The sequence below is a fragment of the Lycium ferocissimum genome, chromosome 3 (assembly GCF_029784015.1).
Source record: "Lycium ferocissimum isolate CSIRO_LF1 chromosome 3, AGI_CSIRO_Lferr_CH_V1, whole genome shotgun sequence".
Lineage (NCBI taxonomy): Eukaryota > Viridiplantae > Streptophyta > Magnoliopsida > Solanales > Solanaceae > Lycium > Lycium ferocissimum.
In genome coordinates this window covers 69,650,840-69,671,180 of record NC_081344.1, presented here as the reverse complement: position 1 = coordinate 69,671,180, position 20,341 = coordinate 69,650,840, and the positions used below count along the sequence as shown (strand labels likewise).

Genomic DNA, 20,341 nt, shown 5'->3' with positions numbered 1-20,341 from the left:
AAGTGCTCATCCATTGGTGCAATCACAATCTGCAGATTCTGGAACAGCTAGCGAAACAACAGATGCTTCAATGATGGGAAGGAAATTATTTCACTTGTAAAATTTAGAGCATAATAAAGAAAAACAACAAAGTGGAACTATAAAACAACAAAGTGGAACTATCACATTTATTTGGAAGACCCTTATACTTAGTTTGGAAGGGTAGTTTCCAAAATATAATCAGTTCCAACTCCAGATAAATATAAAAATATTAGTGTGATTGTGACTAACAAAAAAATAAAATAGTCTAATTAGATGAAACCTAGTAATAACAAGCATAGTTTACGCTAAGTTAAAATCCATATCTAAAATAAAGAAACAAGAAATTACAGTTGCAAACAGATATTTACCTCTTCAAAAGAAATCAGTTCCCTCCATCTTCTAAGTTAATTAGTTGACGGTGATGATACAAATGATAAACCTTTCGAGTTCCGGTGACAATTAGTCAAAGGGCCAAAATAACTTTTTTGATGAAAAGGTAAGAATATTATTTATAAGTACCAAGTAGGTACCAAAAGGAGTACAAAAGAGATATGATCATCCTTCTATCAATTGAAGGAGTAAAAAAGATTATACGATGAGTCAATGTCAGATACAACATTCTTCTTACACCATAGCTATAGCAGTTGTGTAATGCTCCGGGTGCAATCGTCTTCCAAATTGTTCTCCATGGCTAGTCCTTTTGAATGCCTCCCATACTCCCCAAAAGATTTTACTAAAATACTTTGACAATAAACTTGCCGTCTTTCTGAAACTTCCACCACAGTGAGTCAGCAACCTGATCATTGAGAGAGTTAGCCTCCGATTTCAGCAGCAATTCATTTACATCTTCAAATTCCCAATCAAAAAGGTCCTTTGCAGGAACAATGAACTTTTCTTTGACAAATATTACTGTTCTATGAAAACGTCAATTTCCAATAAGCATCCAGTACATCGGATCATGCAAAAACTTCCAAAATATATTCTTAAATAATTGAATATGATGTCAACCATTCATCTATAGTATATCCTATCAGGTTTGACAGAAGGATGGGGTTCCATTTATGGATGATGTATCTACGACTTTGGAAAATACTGCAAAGATTGATTCCCAAGCAATTTCTTAGATACATGCAGTTGTTATTGATTCTAAAAACAATAAGAAATGATAATAGCTGAAGATAACTAAATAGCACTAAAATTGTTATTACCACACTTATACGGTGTACACATAAGGAAAGTCACCATTATTTCTTTCTTCTCTGATCTGTATACTTACCATTAAGAGTGAAATAACAATTAATTTCTAAGAGAAAGATGACAGGAAGAAAATCAAAATATCAAAATTGATGTACCTCCTAAATAAGCCTCCCGAGAAAGCTCAAGCAACATTCTAATTGCCGTCAGGTTCTGCAATTGCATTGGATGCCATTTCTTTTGCAAGGATAAAAAGGAAAATGTATCACAGCGATAGTGGGATTACACTGGGTATGTTGTTGTAGTTGTTAGCATAGCCAAATAAACCAAACAAAAGAAATATTCACTTCTTATTTTCCGCGTGAAGCTCTGGTATCATGTCAAAGACAGAAGGATTCTCCCTTATAACATTTACCAATAACTCAGCTGTAGTTGCAACAAATGAGAAGCCCCTTCCCGTCATTTCCTTCATAAAAGTTGCCATTTCACTAATTTTGTTACACCTGAGAAATCCTTGCACAAAGACATTGTAAGTGACATTGTTCGGCAAACAACCGTTGTCCTCCATTTTTCTTAGCATAGCTTTAGCTTCATCCAACAACCCTTCTCGACAAAATCCATTTATCATAGTATTGTATATTCTCACATCCGGAAGCAATCCCATTAAAGAAACCTTCTCGAAAATCGCATGAGCTTCATGGAGTTTACCATTTTGGCACAACCCATTAATCACAACATCGTAAAATACAATACTAGTATATTCTATCTCACTGTCCAACTTATTAAAGAGTGACATTGCTTCTTCAACAAGTCCGTACTTCAAATAACCATTGAGCAATGTGACATGGGTGTATAGATTAGGAATGGGCCCCACAGACAACATCTCGTCATAAATTTTTCTAGCAGATCCAATTCTTCCAACTTCAAAAAGACCTTGCAAGATAGTAGTGTAGGTAAAGATATTAGGTTTTGATCCCTTTTGAGAAATTTCACCAAACAATTGCATGGCCTCGCCCAATTTCTTTTTCTTACAGTATCCATTTATTAGTACGTTATAGCTAATAATGTCAGGTTCAATGTTATTGTCTATCATGGAATCAAAAACTCTCCTCGCTCTATCCAATTGACCACACAAACAATGTCCATCCATTATCACATTGTAGGTGATTACATCAGGCTCTACACCTTTTTCGACCATGTGTATCATTACTTCCTCGGCATCTTCAACTTTCCCTTCTTTGCATAGTCCGTCAATCATCATGTTAAAGGTGCGCACATTAGGATAAATATTAAGATTTACCATCTCAGAGAAGAAAGTTCTAACCTTTGCCCACTGACCAAGCTTACACAAACCATCAATTAATGAATTATAAGTGATTATGTCCGGAGGAATGCCTTTCTGCTTCATCTCATTCAAAAGGCTGATAGCAGCATCTAAGTTTCCATCTTTGCAAAGCGCATCTATCACAATGTTGTAGTTCTTTATGTTGGGCTTAGTGCTCCCTTTTTCCATTAACCGGAGCAAACTCAAAGTCTTCTCAGTATGACCCCTTTTGCTAAGACCATTCATGACTGTTGCATACATGACTTCATTAGGCTCACAAATCTTCTCTCTGACCAACTTTTTCAACAATTCAACTGCATCTTTGACTTTATTTTCAGCAAATAATCCCCTTAATAGGGTGGTAAAGGTGACATTATTAAATGGAATGCCATTCTTCAAGTAAATGGGTAACACCGAAAACGCACAATCAGCACGATGCATCAGGCAGTAACTGTTAATCACGTTACTCAAGATAAATCCATTAATTGGGACACCCAATTTCTGCATTTCTCCAAAAAGGGAAACAACGGAAGAGTAATGCTTCATAGTTAGTATAGTTTTAAATAATTTAGAGAAGCTGACAACTGAAGGAAGAGGCTTCATTCTAACCAATTGATGGAAGAGAGTAACAGCATCATCTAAGCACTTGACATTCTCAATCTTGGTATTTAACCCAAGTTTACCCTTTGCAGAAATGGATGCATTACTATGACTTGAATAATAAACTCTAATTGCAGAACAAGAATGGGAAACATCAAAGAAAGAGAATAAGGGAATAATACCATTTCGCAGAGAGATTATCTTCATCTTCAGTGAGTGAGAGAGTATTGCCCTAATTTTGGAACAATTTTGAGGGAGTGTGTACAGAGGGCAAATGAGATGATGACGAAATTAGTCCCTTATGTTTTACGGTAGGTTCAAAATAGTCCCTTGAGTAGGCATTTAACAGTTTCTGTGCTTTGAGTTTGCCAAAATGTAACACTTTTGGTCTCCCTCAAATATTGCTGAATCATGTCCTTTAGATTTGACAGGAACTAAGAAAAAATAAAAAAATAATGGAAACTAACATTTAGAGATACAATTTTTATATTTTTTTTTCCATTTTTGATTTATTTCTAAAGTTTGGTGCGGCTTTTTGAGGTGTAATTTCTGCTATTTTCTTATATTCTTTTAGTGTCTAATGTAGTTTTTTGTGTTAGCATATTTTAGGATTTTCAAAGTGTACACCCTTCGCTGCGTGTATTTAACTGTATTTTTGTTGTTTGTATGCAATTTTCGACTAAATACAAGATTAAATACAGTGTATTTTTAAATGGATTAGAGTACATTCTCCATTTTTTTTTTTTTGTGTAAATACAGTGTATTTTGCATTTTGCCGGAGAGTCGACCGGATTTGATTGTATTCTCCATTTTTAAATACAATGTACTTGTATTTTCGCTAGATATTTGAACGGATTTGAATGTATTCTTCATTTTTTAGTGTAACTACAGTATATTTTTTATACTCGCTTGTAATTCTTTTTTTCCAAAGGGAAAAACTATGTATCTGAATACACGCGAATATACGCAAAACTGGTAAAATATAGCTGTATTTAACTGACTGTATTTTGAAACTGTGTATTTGAATACACATAAATACACGCGAAATAGCTACAAAGTAGCTAAGAATTGTAATTAAGAAAAAAGTAGCTACTGTTAGTTAGAAGCCTATAAACTACACTATTTATGTAAGTTACCCCCAAAATAATACTTATTTCGTCCCAATTTAAGTGTCTTATTTTGACTGAGGACAAAATTTTACAGAATAAAAAAAGATTTTTGTCAACTTACTAAATATAAAAAGATGTACTAACAAACCAAAAAGGAAAGTAACATTTGACTGCCTAAGAGATCTGGGGTGCTCGGTGGTATGATCCGGATATGGAAGGACTTTAGTGAAAAACTTTTTGTTTTGAGTTCAAAATTGAGGTGACTTTGGAGCTTCTTAATATAGCATAAAATTAAAATTAAGGAGAAACACAATAATATAATAAATAAATAAATAAATGGGCATTTTAATTTACGAAAGATGTCATATTATCATTAGATTAGAACTATACACTTATATAGAACAAAAAAATATCATATAACCTAAATGGAATTGTATTGTATCTTTAGACTTTCGGTGTAAAGAACAAGGCATAGATGATGAAGTACTCCCAAGAGCTCTGTAATTACTCTTTTTATATATATTCTATGTGTAATCAACTTTTGAAGGTGGCCAACACACCCTGATTGCTGAGGAATACAAAGTTATCAGTTTAAAAAAAATGTTTATCATATAACCGTGTTTAATAGATTTCAACATGATTTTTTTACTTTCGTCAAGCCATAGAATACTTTCGTCAAGCCATAGAATATATCTCAGATCAAGTTATGATAATTGGCTTTTGTTCAGGCACCAATAGTAGCTCTAGATGAATTATCTTTCACATTATCACCTTTATTGAGGTTTTGGTTAAACATATTGCATACACAACGTAGATATTTTATTTTATTCTTTTAAAAAAAAAGGTTATTTGTACAAAAGAGAGGGCAGATATGTCGGTTAGAATTAAACTATGTAAAGAACCAAGAAGTCAATATTAATCCCTTAAAACAAAGATGAAACACCTTTTAGTTTGTTCAAGGAAACTGTCATCTTAAACAACTGCTAGTCATAAGCACAATAAACTGGAAATTTATAGTGCAATAGACCAAGCATGTTGATATTTACAAGATTAAGGGCACATGATCCATTTATTTCTTGTAAATCATCATCTAATAATCTCCTTGTATGTTTGGTATTTAAAAGGTTCAACTCATCCCTATGCTCACTCGCAACAACAGGAGTATCATCACCATCAGACACCACCCCTCTAATACCATTCTGATCAACAACAAGAATGTGCTCTGATGCAAATGAAACATTCTGTCAGAAAAAACAAAAAGACAAAATTGAAATAAAGCTTTGAAGCGTGAAAAATCATTGGCCTTAAATAAAATTTGAGTGCATACTATTTAAGAGTATACAAATAAGTTAGTCTGGGGATACGATAAAGCCAAAACATCTACAGCAAATGGATAAGCCACTTTCAAGGACGGTATAATTTGTAGGGGGTTGAAGAAAGCTAATCAAAGAATGAACAGGTGTGTGTGTGTTAGAATTAAAAACTGAAATTTAATTTTTTTTTCTTTAAATAGAACTGAAACCTCTTATTTGAAGGTTCGGCTCAACCAGCCAAATTACAAGTCCAAGTCATTACATATATTTACTTGGAGTTAAAGCCTTAGGGTACACAATAGCAGTCTCCTTATGAAGTGGCTTTGGAGGTTCTTCAATGAGGAAGAATTGATGTGGAAACAACTGATCTGAGAAAAATATGGGATGGAAAACTTCTAGATCACAAAGGTTCAAGAAGGAAAATGGTGGGTTGGGTATTAAGAATTTGAGGCAGCAAAACAGAAGCCTCTTGATTAAGTGGTGATGGAGATGCAATGTCGACGTAGAGGCTTTCTGGAGAATGGTGCACAAAGGAAGGACCTCCTCCAATGGGGATTGGATCAGAGGCTTATGGCCAATGTTTTCCCAGAACATTGGATATAAGATAGGCAATGGTAGGAAAATTTCCTTCTGGCATGATTATCGGCTTGGCCACTTACCTCTCAGAGATCAATTCCCCTCCTTGTTCACTCTAACAGGAGACAGAGAACTAAAACTAGCCCAGAGCAGAGAAGGTAATGCTTGGAACATCACATTTGGAAGAAATTTTAATGATTGGGAACTTGAGAGGATTGGAGAACTCTTTACTGTATGGTCTCCTTTTAATGGATTAAAGAACAGTAAAGATGAAGTGGTGTCGAAGGGTCATTCAAGTGGTTGTTTCTCTGTTAAATCATGCTAGAAGGTTTTTCTGGTTGCTGCTAACCAACCTAATGCTGGCCCCTGGAAACAGATATGGAATTCCAAACCTCCTGTCAAAGTGATGTTGTCATAAAAGAATCTTGTCTAACCCAAGAGAAATTACAAAGAAGGGGTATACAGTTAGTCAACAGATGCTTTTTGTGTGAGAAATATCCAGAAAGCAACAATCACTTTCTAAACTGCTCTATTACTACTCGAGTTTGGCACATGTTCTTCAACTTCCTGGGGGTGAAATGGGTTATGACAAGGTCAACAACAGGTTATTTTTGTGACGGAATATGATCACACTGAAAAACAAAAATATAGAAGAATTAGCTACTACTATCTGATAGATCCACATGATTCAATATCCCTAACGACAACTATGACGAAGCTACGCGTGAACACATGATCATGGAAAGCTCAACTGCGTCCATCTCACTAATTAATGTTACCAGCATTATAACAAGTGCTGAAGTATAAGATAAGAATAAGTCTCTTATACAGAAACAACCAATTACAGAGCATTCATAAACTTCAAATGCACTTAATTATGTCAACCAATTTCTGCATTTCTCGGAAAAGAGAAATGACAGCATAACAATGCTTCATATATAGCATAGTCTTAAATAATTTAGAGAGGACCAGAAGTGAAGGAAGAGGCTGCATTCTAACCATTTGATGGAAGAGATACTGCATCATTTAAACACTTGATGTTCTCACAATTGTTGCTCAACCCAAGTTTACCCTTTATCGAAAGGGATGTACTACTATGGCAGGAAGAATAAGCTCTTGTCGTAATTGCTGAACCAGAATGGGAAGTAGCAAAGAAAGACATAAAAGGAATACTATTGAGACGGCGATGTGGAGGATTTCTCCTCATCTTCTTTACTGAATTCTGGAAATTCTTCAGCGGATATGAAAGTGGCGTGCAAATTGTTTCCTCACACAATCTTTGTTGGAGTCTTCACATATTTAAAATGTCCAAACTAACTTCCATGAGACATTCAGTGACAATTCCGGCCCAATTCAGAACAAGTATGAACTAGGATTTTAAATTCTGGCATGACCCAATTCAGACCAGTCATGCTAAAAAATGTGTCACAGCTGGCCAGTCACCTTACAATGTATGAGTAGATGGCAATTATGTTCTCCATTGTGCTAGCACAGGAAACATCTTGAGCTTAACTGAAAGAATATGTCAATATTAAACAACTGCTAGTCCTTTTTTTTTTTTTTGAAACATGTAACATATATTATATAGATAGTAAAACTATACAAGGACCGTAAAATCATCCATAATTACAGGACTGTAAAGAGATCAACTTACAGCTCCTCTATCATCTACAAGGAATCTAAAACATCACAATTTGAATCATGTTGAGAAGCATCTAAAACAACTGCTAGTTATAAGCACACTAAACTGCAGAAGTAGTGCAGTTGACCCAAGCATGTCGATATCTACAAGATTAAGGGCATATGATCCATTTATTTCTTGTCATCATCATTTAATAACCTCCTTGTATGTAGGCATTTAAACAGTTCAGCTCATCCCTACACTCACTTGCAACCACATGAACAACATCTCCAACAGATAACAACAAGAATGTACCTGATGCGGTTATCTGGCATGTGAAACGTCGGTCAGAAAAATAGAAAGAAAAATTGAACAAAAGCTTTAAAGCGTGAAAAATCATTATCCTTAAACAAATAGTGGATGTATACTATTTAGGAGAATACAAACAAGTTTACCAGGGACACGACCAATCCAAAGCGCGTGCTGCAAATTTATAGGCCACTTTCAAGGATGGCATAATTTATAGATGTTGAAGGCTATTCAAAAAAGATATCTTATTTAATGAACATGTATGTCAGTTTTAATTGAAAACTGAAATTCAAATTTAAGTTTAAATAAAACTAAAACCTCAGATAGGGTTCCTCTATAAACTTTTGGAATGACAATTGGATCCAACACCTAGGATCACCAAGAAATGGAATCCATGGTCATTAAACAAGGCTGAGACTACCCTCAGGGTCAGTGACGTTTTAATTAATGGAGTTTGGAATCTCAATAGGCTATCATTCACACTAGACCTGAACACTACATTAGCAATCACGGGGGGCTATGTATCATAGCAACAAGCAGTCAAAGATAGAATTGCCTGGGGTCTGACCCCCTCAGGAAACTTTGCCGCGAATTCTGCTTATAGGCTAGTTAAACGAAAGAAATCCAGCAATAATAACACAGGAAAGAGCTGCTTTTCTTTCGAATCGATATGGAAACTAAAATGCCCAAACAAAATAAGAAATAGCAGTAAGAACGAAAATGTACAGGAAGCAGAAAGGATGATAAGTTCCCTCAGTTCATTTCAACAGAATGTATTTTTATTTTTTGTAACTGCACATCCTAGAACCCCTTACGTGCTACAAATGATAAAATTATCTATTACTTATCAAAAAATATGTCAATTGCTCATATAAGGAAACCTAGTCACTTCCACATTTAAATTACTCTTAACATCTTGAGTTTGAAGAAAACACACTAAAAAGGCACTAAAAAAGTAGTACCTGTCATCAGTTGCGTCGCTTTCAGAACTTTAGTTTCTGGTGTGACCGTGATGAGCCTATTCTGCAAACCCACACATAAATAAATTTAAAATCGTGTAATACAACGCATCGCAATTTCTAGAGACGAGGTTAATTTTGTGACAAAATATGATCACGCTGAAAAACAAAAACATAGATGAAATTAGATTTATGCTACTCCTATCTACTTGATCCATAGGATTCAATATCCGATAGACAACTAATATCCTTAACAAAAACTATGACGAGGCTACAAATGATCATGGAAAGCTCAACTGTGTCCATCTCACTAACTAACGTTACGCTGAAACATAAGATAAGACATGGGTCTATTTTCCCCCAAATTCTTAAATAACAAGCAGAGTTTACACTTAAAATCCATATTCTAAAATAAAGAAACAAACAATTATAGAGAATTTCAAACAGAGCTACGTCTTCAAAGAAATTCCTCGCCTCCATGTTGTGAGTTAGTTGACAATAATTATATGGAATACGACCCTTTTCGAATAGGAATGATAATTTGTATACCCTATCAATTTCGAACAAGTTCTATTTCAAAAGCATCTAGTAATTTGTATACCCTATCAAAAAGTACATTCTTAAATGTTCTAAATATGGTGTTGATGTTTATCTATATTATACCATATCAATCTTGAACAAGTTCTATTTCAACTTCAGGAAAATTACAAATATTCATACTATATGTTTCAGGGATAGAAGGATGTGATTGAACTTGTTAGATCCAGTGTTCCAATTATGGTTGATGTTACAAAGACTTTAGAAACTATCAAAGAAAATTGTTTCCGCAGCAATTTCTAAGTTGCAGGCAGTTGTTATTTACTCTCACATATATACAAAATGATAATACATGAAAGACAACTAAATAGCAGTGAAAATGATATTCCTAGATTTAAAATGTTTATGCATAAGGAATATCAACAGAGCAGTAATATCTAATTTCCAAGATAAAAAAGAGTGGAAAAAGAACAAGAATATCAGAAGTGGTGTACCTCCTCAATAAGCCTGCTGCAAAGTCCAAGCAGCATTTTAATTGCCATTTTTTCTGCTTACACAATTGCATTGGATGCCATTTCTTTTGGAGGGATAAAAAGGAAAATGTGTCACAGCCATAACATAGCCGAATAGACCAAGCGAAAGAAATATTCACTTCTTATTTTTCAAGTGAAGCTCTGGTATCATGTCAAGGACGGAAGGGTTCTCCCTTATAACATTTACCAAAAGCCAGCTGTAGTTGCATCAAATGAGAAGCCCCGTCCAGACATTTCCTTCATGAAAGATATCATTTCACTAATTTTGTTGCACCTAAGAAATCCTTGCACAATAACATCGTAAGTGACATTGTTTGGAAAACAACCATTGTCTTCCATTTTTCTTAGAATATCTTTAGCTTCATCTAACAACCCTTGAAGACAAAATCCATTTATCATTGTATTGTACGTTCTAGCATTCGGAAGCAATCCCATTGAAGAAAGCTTCTCAAAAATAGCATGAGCTTTGTCGAGTTGACCATTTTTGCACAATCCGTTAATGACAACATTATAAAATTCAATATTAGCATTTTCTCTCTTTCTTTCCAACTTATTAAAGAGTGATACAGCTTCTTCAATAAGTCCATACTTGAAATAACCATTGAGCAAAGTGCCATAACTGTATAAATCAGGTTTGGGCCCTGTAGATAGCATCTCATCAAAGAACTTTTTTGCATCACCTATTCTTCCAATTTCAAACAGACCTTGCAAGATAGTGTTGTAGGTAATAATATCAGGCTTTGATCCCCTTTGAGAAATTTCACCAAACAATTGCACGGCCTCATCCACTTTCTTTTCCTTACAGTATCCATTTATTAGTATGCTATAGCTAATAATGTCAGGTTCAATGTTTTTGTCTATCATGGAATCAAAAACTCTCCTCGCTCTATTCATTTGACCACACAAACAATGTCCATCCATTATCGCATTGTAGGTGATTATATCAGGCTCTATACCTTTTTCAATCATGTGTCTCATTATTTCCTCGGCATCCTCAACTTTTCCTTCTTTACATAATCCATCTATCACTATGTTGAAGGTGCGCACATTTGGATAAATATTATGATTTACCATCTCAGAGAACAAAGTCGTAACTTTTTCCCACTGACCGAACTTACATAAACCATCAATTATTGAATTATATGTGACTACGTTAGGAGGAATGCCCTTCTGTTTCATCTCATTCAAAAGGTTGATTGCAGCATCTAAGTTTCTATCTTTGCAAAACGCATCTATAACAATGCTGTAGATATATATGTTAGGCTTAGCGTTCCCCTGTTCAATTAACCGGAGCAAACTCAAAGTCTTCTCAGTATGGCCCTTTTTGCTTAGCCCATTCATGACAGTTGCATACATGACTTCATTGGGCTTACAAATCTTCTCTCTGACCAACTTTTTGAACAATTCAACTGCATCTTTGACCTTATTTTCAGCAAATAATCCCCTTATTAGGGTGGTAAAGGTGACATTATCAAATGGAATGCCATTCTTCAAGTAAATGGGTAACACCGAAAACGCACAATCAGCACGATGCATCAGGCAATAACTGTTAATCACGCTACTCAAGATGACTACATCAATTGGGATATCCAATGTCTGCATTTCTCGAAAAAGAGAAACCACAGCAGAATAATGCTTCATATTTAGCATAGTCTTAAATAATTTAGAGAAATCAACAAGAGAAGGAAGAGGCTTCATTCTAACCAATTGATGGAAGAGAGTAACAGCATCATCTAAACATTTAACATTCTCAAAATTGCTATTTGCCCCAAATTTACCTTTTACTGAAATGGATGTACTATTATGACTTGAAGAATATGCTCTGATTGTAAATGCCCAAAAACAAGAATGGGAAATAACTCTCAAAGGAGGGCAAAACAGAGAAATTCTCTTCATCTTCAATGGAGGAATAACTCTCCACAGTAAAGTTAGTCTTCTTTACTGAATTGCTGGAATATTAGCGGTGTATGTGAAAGTGATGTTATGTTTCGGTGTGCCCTAATTTTGCCCACTAACCCAAATCGAAAATTTAATCAAATCGAATAAAAAAAGTAACCATTTTTTTTTTGTGGTTTGGTTTTAAAGTCCGATAATATTTGGTTTGTGGTATATATAGGGGGATAATTATATACATAAAATTTATAATTATTTATATGTAATATTATTCATAAATAATTAAAGATATTTTATACCTTTTAATTATTAATTTAATTTTGGTCTACTTATTTTTAAAAAAATCTTAAAAGAATATGAATCAAAATACCCAACATAAAAAAATTATCTCTTTTCATTTTATCAAGCATGTCTTTCCCTCGATATCGGCAAAGTTCGCTTTATTTTGAGAGAGAGAATAAAATTAAATCACAAACCGAACCAAAGACAATAACCAAACCGGTGGTTATTATTTTATTTGGTTTGGTTATGGTTTTAGACATTTAAAAACCGACTAAATTGGTTTGGTTATGGTTTTAACCAATAACCGACCCAAACCGAACCATGAACACCCCTAGTGACAAGTCCGACGTGTGGTATATATAAGGGCAAAAGGTTTCAAAAATACTCTCTACTTTCATTTATTCAGTTGAGTCCGGAACCAAAATGAGTTAATAAAAATTCAAGTGAATCAAAATATCCCAATAAAAAAAAAGTTACAAAACTACCTTTAGCGCAGTATTTTACTGCGTTATAGAAGCAATTAAAAAAAAATTATAGAAACAAGACAAAAAAAAATTGGCCAACTTTATTTTTTGCAACACTTAGTATTTGTTTTCAATTTTAATTATAAACGTCAATAGTTTATATAGAACTCCACGCCAATAATATGGCTCAATAATCAAATGAAATTCGGATCGTTATGGGATAAAAGGTTTGAAAAAACTTAGTTTTTTAAAATTTTAGTCAAATTTATATGTCGAGAAAATTAGTCAGCTTTATTTTCAAAAATTGAAACCACAAAAATGAAATTGCTATTCATAGCTACATTACCTCGAGAAAAAATTGCGTATCATCCCAAAATGGGAAAAATTAAAATTGTATGGGATAAAAGGTGTTTTTTTAAAAATCGGCTAGGCCAAACCGCCGTGCAGCAGTTTGTCCGCATAGATCTTGGAAAAATACCCAAAATCAAAAAAAAGTCGCGTAAATCGGACGTCCGAGCGTAAAGTTATGACCATCTACAGTTTGACCACTTTACGACTAGTTTTTCTCCTTATATTTTTTAGAATTATATTTATATTCAAAATAAAGTTATGTCTTGATTAAAAAATAACACGCTTAAATTAAAACCTTAAAAAATAAAACACTTAAACCTAAAGTTTCTAAACAAAATTTACTTCGGGTACCTTTTCAACCCCTAAAACAACGATTCGAATGTTTACGTATCCTTGATGTATTAAGCCTACATTATAGTACGCAGAAAAAAATATCAGGTTTTATATAAAATATTGACGTTTCGGAGTCTTGACACACGACTAATCATTGGTCAAAGTATGAAAAAAATACTAAATGTTGCAAAGAAAAGATTTATTAAAATAAGATGTTGCGATCTTTTTATGGAAAAAAAACACTAAGTGTTCCTTAAGTGTTTATTTTTTAATGCGTAACTTTATTTCGAATATATTGCAAAAAAAATCGCATAAATTAGATGTCCGAGCGTAAAAAATCGCGTATATTCGAAATAAAGTTACACATTAAAAAATAACACACTTAAATCTAAACCCTAAAAATAAAAAACTTTAAGCTAATGACAACAAGTCTTCAAACAAAAATAGACGTCTATGTATATAGAATACTTAAACCTAAAGTTTGCAAACAAAACTTACTTGAAATTGCCACCTTTTCAATCCCTAAAATGCCAATCCAAACGTTTACGTATCCTTGATGTATTGATCCTACATTATTGTACGCAGAAAAAAAATATCAGTTTCTATATAAAATATTAACGTTTCGGAGTCTTGACACACGACAAATTATTGGTCAAAATATGAAAAAAATACACTAAGTGTTGCAAAAAATAAAGTTGGCCAAATTTTTTTTTTTTTTGTATCGTTTCTATAACGCATATTTTACCGCATTATAGAATTTTTTTTTTTTTTTAATCGATTCTACAAGGCGCAAAAAATACTAAAGCAATTAACGAGACTCGTCTCCAATGCTTTAGTGCAGTATTTTACTGCCTCAAAGGTAGTTTTGTATCTTTTTTTTTTATTGGGGTATTTTGGTGCACTTGGTTTTTTATTAAGTCATTTTGGCTCCGGACTCTTATTCAGTTCCATCCTCCGTTACAAGTTTGAGCCGGAACCAAAATAACAAAAAAAAAGGGTATGAACCAAAATACCCCAGGAAAAAAAAGTAAAAAAAAAAAATCATACGTTAAAGGACTTAAAGACGGACCTAAGTCTTTAACGCATGATTTTCATGCGTTAGTGGATGCTTTTTCTTTTTCTTTTTTCCTTTCTTTCTTTCTTTCTTTTCTTTCTTTCTTCCTTTCTTTCACACTTTTTTATATACTTTAGCCATAAATTAATCATGCTTCAAGACTCCAAAACTTGAATATTTTATATAGAACCCTATTTATTTTGGTGCTATTAATAAGATAGGCTCAACACATCAAGGATACACAAAACTTCAAATTGTCGTTTTAGTGGTTGAAAAGTGTTCAAAGTCCATTTTTGTTTGAAGACTTGTTGTTATTAGCTTTAAGTTATTTATGTTTTAGGGTTTTGTGTTATTTTTATATTAATGCGTAACTTTATTTTGATAATTTCACAAATAAATAAATTAATAATAAATAAAAAATTAACAAATTAATAATCCATAATAAATTAACAAAATATTAATTCATAATCAATTATTTCTGTGTAATTTTTTTTTTTTTTTTTGCGTTATACCCTTCAACACCCAACTAATTGGAGTCCGCAACTTAAATAACTCCAAAAGTGGGTTTGGGTACCAAAATAATCCATTAACGAATAACGAACAATAAGGTAAATTCCGAATAATGAATAATAAACTGAATCCCGAATAACGAACGATAAACAAAATCCTGAATAACAAATGATAAGCTAAATCCTTAGTTTTGGATTGAACATCATTAACATAATTTCTGAAAAGGATTAGTTAGTTAACATAATTTTTTGACGAAGGATTAGTTAGTTAATATAAAATTTTGTTCGTTATTACTTTAACTATATGAGTTAAGTAAATTATAATCAACAATTCAATATCATGGATTATTCAAAATAACTAACTAAATGCTCCATAACTTATCCTAGTTAAGTAAGTTCTAATTAGGTATAAAATTTTAGTTAATTTCAAGAATAATAAATAATTTAGTATTTACAAATACGAAACCTCCATGGATCTCCGTTAATTATTTGTTAATTATGGCATTGTTAATATTTGTTAATTATGTCATTGTTAATATATTTATTTCTGAAATTACTTTTCCCATGTTAATTACTTGTTTATCCCATGTTAATCGTTAAATAAATTAGTTCGTTTTTTACTAATAATATCTTCTCAACGCTCCCGCCGAGGTTTGATCCTTGGTGGATGAGATAAAAAAAAAAAAAAAAAAAAAAAAAGTCAAAAGCCAAAGGCTTTACCACCAAGCCAAGTTGGTTAAAGTAACAACGTAGACACTTTTTATTATTTTGTATGTTCACTAATGCTATCTAACTTGTTTTCTTAAATTGAATTTGGAACCTTGAAATTGACATTGAAAACATCATTATCACGGGATTATGGAATCAAATATATTTTTCGTCATTAGAGTTAAAAAAGAAATAATGAAAATTGCGCACGAATTTGAGGGGAAAATTGAAATTGAATGGGATAACGGACGTTTTTGAAAAATTCGGGCGGGAAAAACGACCTTGCGGCGAGTTCGGACGCATAGATCTCGAAAAAAAAACTCAAAAAAAAAAAAAAAAATCGCATCAAATGGAGATCCGAGCGCAAAGTTATGACCATTTAAAATTTCACCAACTTACAAATAAATTAGTGCCCAAAAGGTTTTTTAATGGGTTGTTTTGGTACCCAAATCCACTTTTTGGGTTATTTAAGTTGCGGACTCCAATTAGTTAGGGGTTGAAGGGTATAACGCAAAAAAAAAAAAAAATTACACATAAATAATTGATCATGAATTGATATTTTGTTAATTGATTATAAAAATAAAGTTATAATCACTAAAAATAAAGTTACGCATCAATATAAAAATAACGTGAAACCCTAAAACATAAATAACTTAAAGCTAATGACAACAAGTCTTCAAACAAAAATGGACTTCGAGCACGTTTCAACCACTAAAACGACAATCCGAAGTTTTGTATATCCTTAATGTGTTGAGCCTACCTTATTAATCGCACAAAAATAAATAGGGTTCTATATAAAATATTCAAGTTTTGGAGTCTCAAAGCATGATTAATCTATGGCTAAAGTATGTAAAAAAGTGTGAAAGAAAGAAAGAAAGAAAGAAAGAAAAGAAAGAAAGAAGAAAAAAAGAGCATCCAATAACGCATGAAAATCATGCGTTAAAGGTACCTTTGTACCTCTCTTTTTGCTGGGGTATTTTGGTTCATACTCTTTTTTTTCCGAGTTATTTTGGTTCCGGACCCCCATTTTTGTCCCTGTTGTTACTAAAATTATCAAAATATCCATCACTTGACAGAAACCACACAATCCATCTAAATAACCTAGTTTAAGTTGAAATTACCCGTTCCACTCTTTTAACCAGACTCGCAACCCACTAAACTAAACCAAATTAAACTAGGTGATTCGCACGAATGCCCCTATCTTGAAGTGGTCTTTAATATTCGCCCTTCAAATCGCACGTCTTTAATTTTTTTTCCCTTTGGTATTTTAAGTAACAAAAAAGTGGACGAAAATATCCTTGACATCAAAAAAAAAAATCGGCTCTATGACCTAATTTCGCAACAAGATTTTATAGAAATTATGCCTGTACAGGCAAAGTTATAAAGAAACTATGCCTTGTCCGACATAAGTCCTATAGAAATGAAGTTAAAAGTTTCCATAAACTTATGCCGAGCAAATTAGTTACTACACAAATTATGTCGGACAAGGCATAGTTTCTATGAAACCTTGTCTTGCAAAATTGTTTTTTATTTTACTCTGCCGGGGATCAAACCTATAAGGGCAATTCGCACGATTGCCCTTCATACGTTCTAGTCTTTAATTTTTGCCCCTCAATTCACTGGTCTTTAATATTTGCCCTTCGCTTAAAAAGGTGGCCGAAAATCCCCGAGGTTCTTGGTTCGAAACCCAGCAGAGTCGAAAATAAATAAATAAAATTTGCAAGTTACATAGAACCTATGCCTATTTGGGCGAAGTACATAGAACCTATGCCGGATACGGCAGATTTTGCCTTGTAAGACAAACTTTTAGTTATGCCTTAAGGCGAAGTCTCCCGCATAAGGCAGACTTTTTGCGAAAGTTTTGCCTTGCGATTTTATTTTTTGACTAAGCGGGATTTCGAACCTAGAATCTTCGGATATTTTTTATCACCTTTTTCAGCGAAAGACAAAAATTAAAGACCAAAAATTTGAGGGACAAAAATTAAAGACCACCCCAAAAGAAGGGCAATCCGCGCAAAATTAAAAAAAAATGAATGTAGAATCTCTAATTTTGTACACCACCAAAAAAGGGTACTTTAGATCATAAATTTTCATTAAAAGTAAGCAAGGACAAAAATTAAAAACTAGCGATTTGAGGGGAAAAAAATTAAAGACCAGTTCATATGAAGAGCAATCCGCACAAAAAATTGAATTAAACCTCCACCCATTTTCTAAAAACCATTCTAACCCCATTTTACACCTCCGCAACACCTTCTCTTCCACATTTTCCCTATAAACACCAACTTTTTCGTCTCAATTTCCCACATAAAGCTAAAAATTTGTGGGTGCTGTTGGAGTGCAAATCTTATTACTAGTTTAGCTTTACTTTCATAACACTGTTCAGAAGAAGTTAATAAACATATAATAGAGCTGAGGATTTTTTTTAATTTTTTTTTTTTTTGGGACAGGAAAAATGGGAGAGGGGATTATAAGGTAGAGAATCTGACCCTCACTAACAATGTAAAAGTTTAGATAGCCAACCAACTGAACTCCGAAAATTCCCCAAGCTATTTGAATTTAACATAGCCAATTAGTAAACCAAAGAAGCCAATTAACCATTCTAAGTTACCAACAAGTTTATGGAAAGGCAAACTAACTGATTCCCTGCATAATAGAAACAAATTTCCTAAAGCAGACTGAAATTAGATAAACTTGCAAGAACCTGATCTCAACCATCTTTATGTTTCAATTTACAATGTTCAGCAAGGCAATTATTAACCCCTCCAGATAAATGTTACTCTCAAATGAATAAGAAACAAAGTTACTAGAGGCCGTTTTTAGAAAATGGGTTGGGTTTTAATTTGGTTTAGTAGAATAGGTCGCAAGTAATTTAATTGAAATCGGGATATTATGGTGGATTTGGGGTTTCCATCAAATGAGAGATATTTTTGATAACTTTATTAATGGCAGGCGAAAAATAACCCCAAGATATAACGAGGAATAAAACTGACCAATAAATAAAAGTAGAAGAGTATTAATTTTGTAAATTTAATTGTGACAGAAATAATTCTTTTCATGTATATGCACAAAAAAAATTATTTTGTAGAAAAATTAACCACAATTTTAAGTAGAATTACAATTTAGAAATATGAGTTCACAAGAATAATTGATTCTCGTGGGTAATTGCTCTAATCACGTAACAATTACCCAATTAACTTCGAGGAGCATTTACACTACATATCATGTCAATTAAAAAATAACTATAGGTGACCTGATAGTGAAAAATAATAAATGGTACTGTATAAGTTAGTGAGCTTCATTACACTCCTGAGGGATGTCTGCCTAAGGTCGGCCTAAGTGATCGAGCTACGTCATAACTTGTGACAGCGAGACGTGCTAGTAATGGGAAAAAAAACACAACATTTGTAGGGGATTTGTGATTTAACATTTGCTCCATATCTGGTTATCACCTCTGATATTAATGTAACATTTTACACAACATAATAAGAGTAAGACTTTAGGATGACCAAGGTTAAAATCGCCATTTAAAATGAAAAAGGCAACTAGCCTCCATGCTTGTCATCATCATCTAGTAACCTCCTTTTATGTAAGCATTTCGACGGTTCAGCTTACCCCTACGCTCACTTGCAACAACACGGACAACATCTCCGTTGGACACCATTCGTGTCATACCAGTGAATGCGGTTATCTGGCAAGTGATAGGTTCTGTTAGGAAAAATTGAAAGAGAACTTTGAGGCGTGAAAAATCATTGCTAATAAAGAAGTATTCCATGTATATTGTTTAGGGGAATAAAAACAAGTCGATTCCAGAGACAGCAAAGCCGAAACATACACTACAAATCACTATTTAGAAAGGTAACACGTAGTTCATCAGAATTCAAAACATAAAACTTAAATTACGTTTTAAATAGAACTAAAACTCTCTTAGAAATATATAAGTAAAAATAGCCTTTTAGGTCAGGACCGGCAGGCGACCAAGCCGGAAGTCCAAGTTATTTAATATATATACATATTACATATATTAAAGGTTCTTCTTGTCCCCAAGCCATCAATTAACTTTGCAAGAAGAGGAATCTTCTATGCAAGAATGCAATAAAGCTTCAAAAGAAAAGATGGCTACGCTCTGAGTAAGAAGAACCTTGATAAGGGATGGCAAAATGCGGTATTGGGACTGAGAGATTTTTCATCTCCTAATAAAATGGAAAGGGATATGACCGCAAAACTGGAGAAGCATGATCTTTATCTAATAAGCTAAAAATGAAACTCAAGTTCGTTTAGTTCCTTCCTTTTTTTTCCCTTCTCAAAAGCCAAAAAAAAAAAAGGAACTAAACAAACTTGACATCATGTAAATTATGCAGGTAGTACAAGCAACAATAAAGGGAGGGAACAGATATGCAAGAATTCTTCAACAACATACCCAGTGAAATCTCACAAAGTGGGGTCTAGGCAGGGTAGAGTGTATGCAGACGTTACCCTACCTTGGGATATGCAAGAATTCTTCATGAAGTGAAAAATATTAAGCTGGAACCTAAGGGGCTTAAATGATAAGAATTACGGAACTACTACAAAGATGCTGATGTCAAAATGGAAGGCCAATTTCTATTGCTTACAAGAATAAAAAATGGCTGGATGGTCAGCTATGGAATGATTA

The 20,341-nt window shown here is 33.3% G+C and overlaps 3 protein-coding genes, 1 long non-coding RNA gene and 1 pseudogene across 10 annotated transcripts in view; 1 reads left to right on the top strand and 4 right to left on the bottom strand.

Annotated features, from left to right (window-relative positions):
- LOC132049049 (pentatricopeptide repeat-containing protein At1g62670, mitochondrial-like) overlaps window positions 1-3,430 on the bottom strand; it is a 40,731-nt gene extending 37,301 nt beyond the window's left edge. Inside the window, exon 1 of the mRNA XM_059439716.1 lies at window positions 3,322-3,430. The gene's annotated coding sequence lies outside the window, so the exon portion shown is untranslated. The remainder of the gene's footprint in view (window positions 1-3,321) is intronic.
- The window catches only part of LOC132050589 (putative pentatricopeptide repeat-containing protein At1g12700, mitochondrial), a 50,654-nt gene that overhangs the window by 24,951 nt on the left and 5,362 nt on the right, over window positions 1-20,341 (bottom strand). Inside the window, exons 3-4 of one of the 7 annotated variants that reach the window (XR_009413458.1) lie at window positions 19,217-19,378; window positions 18,781-19,161 (exon numbers count right to left, since the gene is read on the bottom strand). The exons of 1 other annotated variant lie outside the window; for it this stretch is intronic. Coding sequence is in view for 3 of the 6 variants with exons in the window: in XM_059441940.1 (XP_059297923.1) it covers window positions 19,259-19,395 (137 nt within the window). In the remaining 3 variants the exon portion in view is untranslated. Of the gene's footprint in view, window positions 1-18,780; window positions 19,396-20,341 lie in introns of those variants that run through there. 5 more of the 7 variants (XM_059441940.1, XM_059441942.1, XM_059441941.1 and 2 more) reach the window with 5 other exon arrangements.
- LOC132050591 (putative pentatricopeptide repeat-containing protein At1g12700, mitochondrial) lies at window positions 1,010-3,346 on the bottom strand. The gene has a single exon (XM_059441943.1). It carries the CDS (start codon window positions 3,344-3,346, stop codon window positions 1,559-1,561), a length of 1,788 nt encoding a protein of 595 aa, XP_059297926.1. The 3' UTR covers window positions 1,010-1,558.
- LOC132050592 (putative pentatricopeptide repeat-containing protein At1g12700, mitochondrial) lies at window positions 7,509-12,099 on the bottom strand (annotated as a pseudogene).
- Window positions 17,867-19,161, top strand: LOC132050593 (uncharacterized). The gene is made up of 2 exons (XR_009413462.1): window positions 17,867-18,978; window positions 19,028-19,161. It is a non-coding gene; the product is annotated as an uncharacterized LOC132050593 (long non-coding RNA).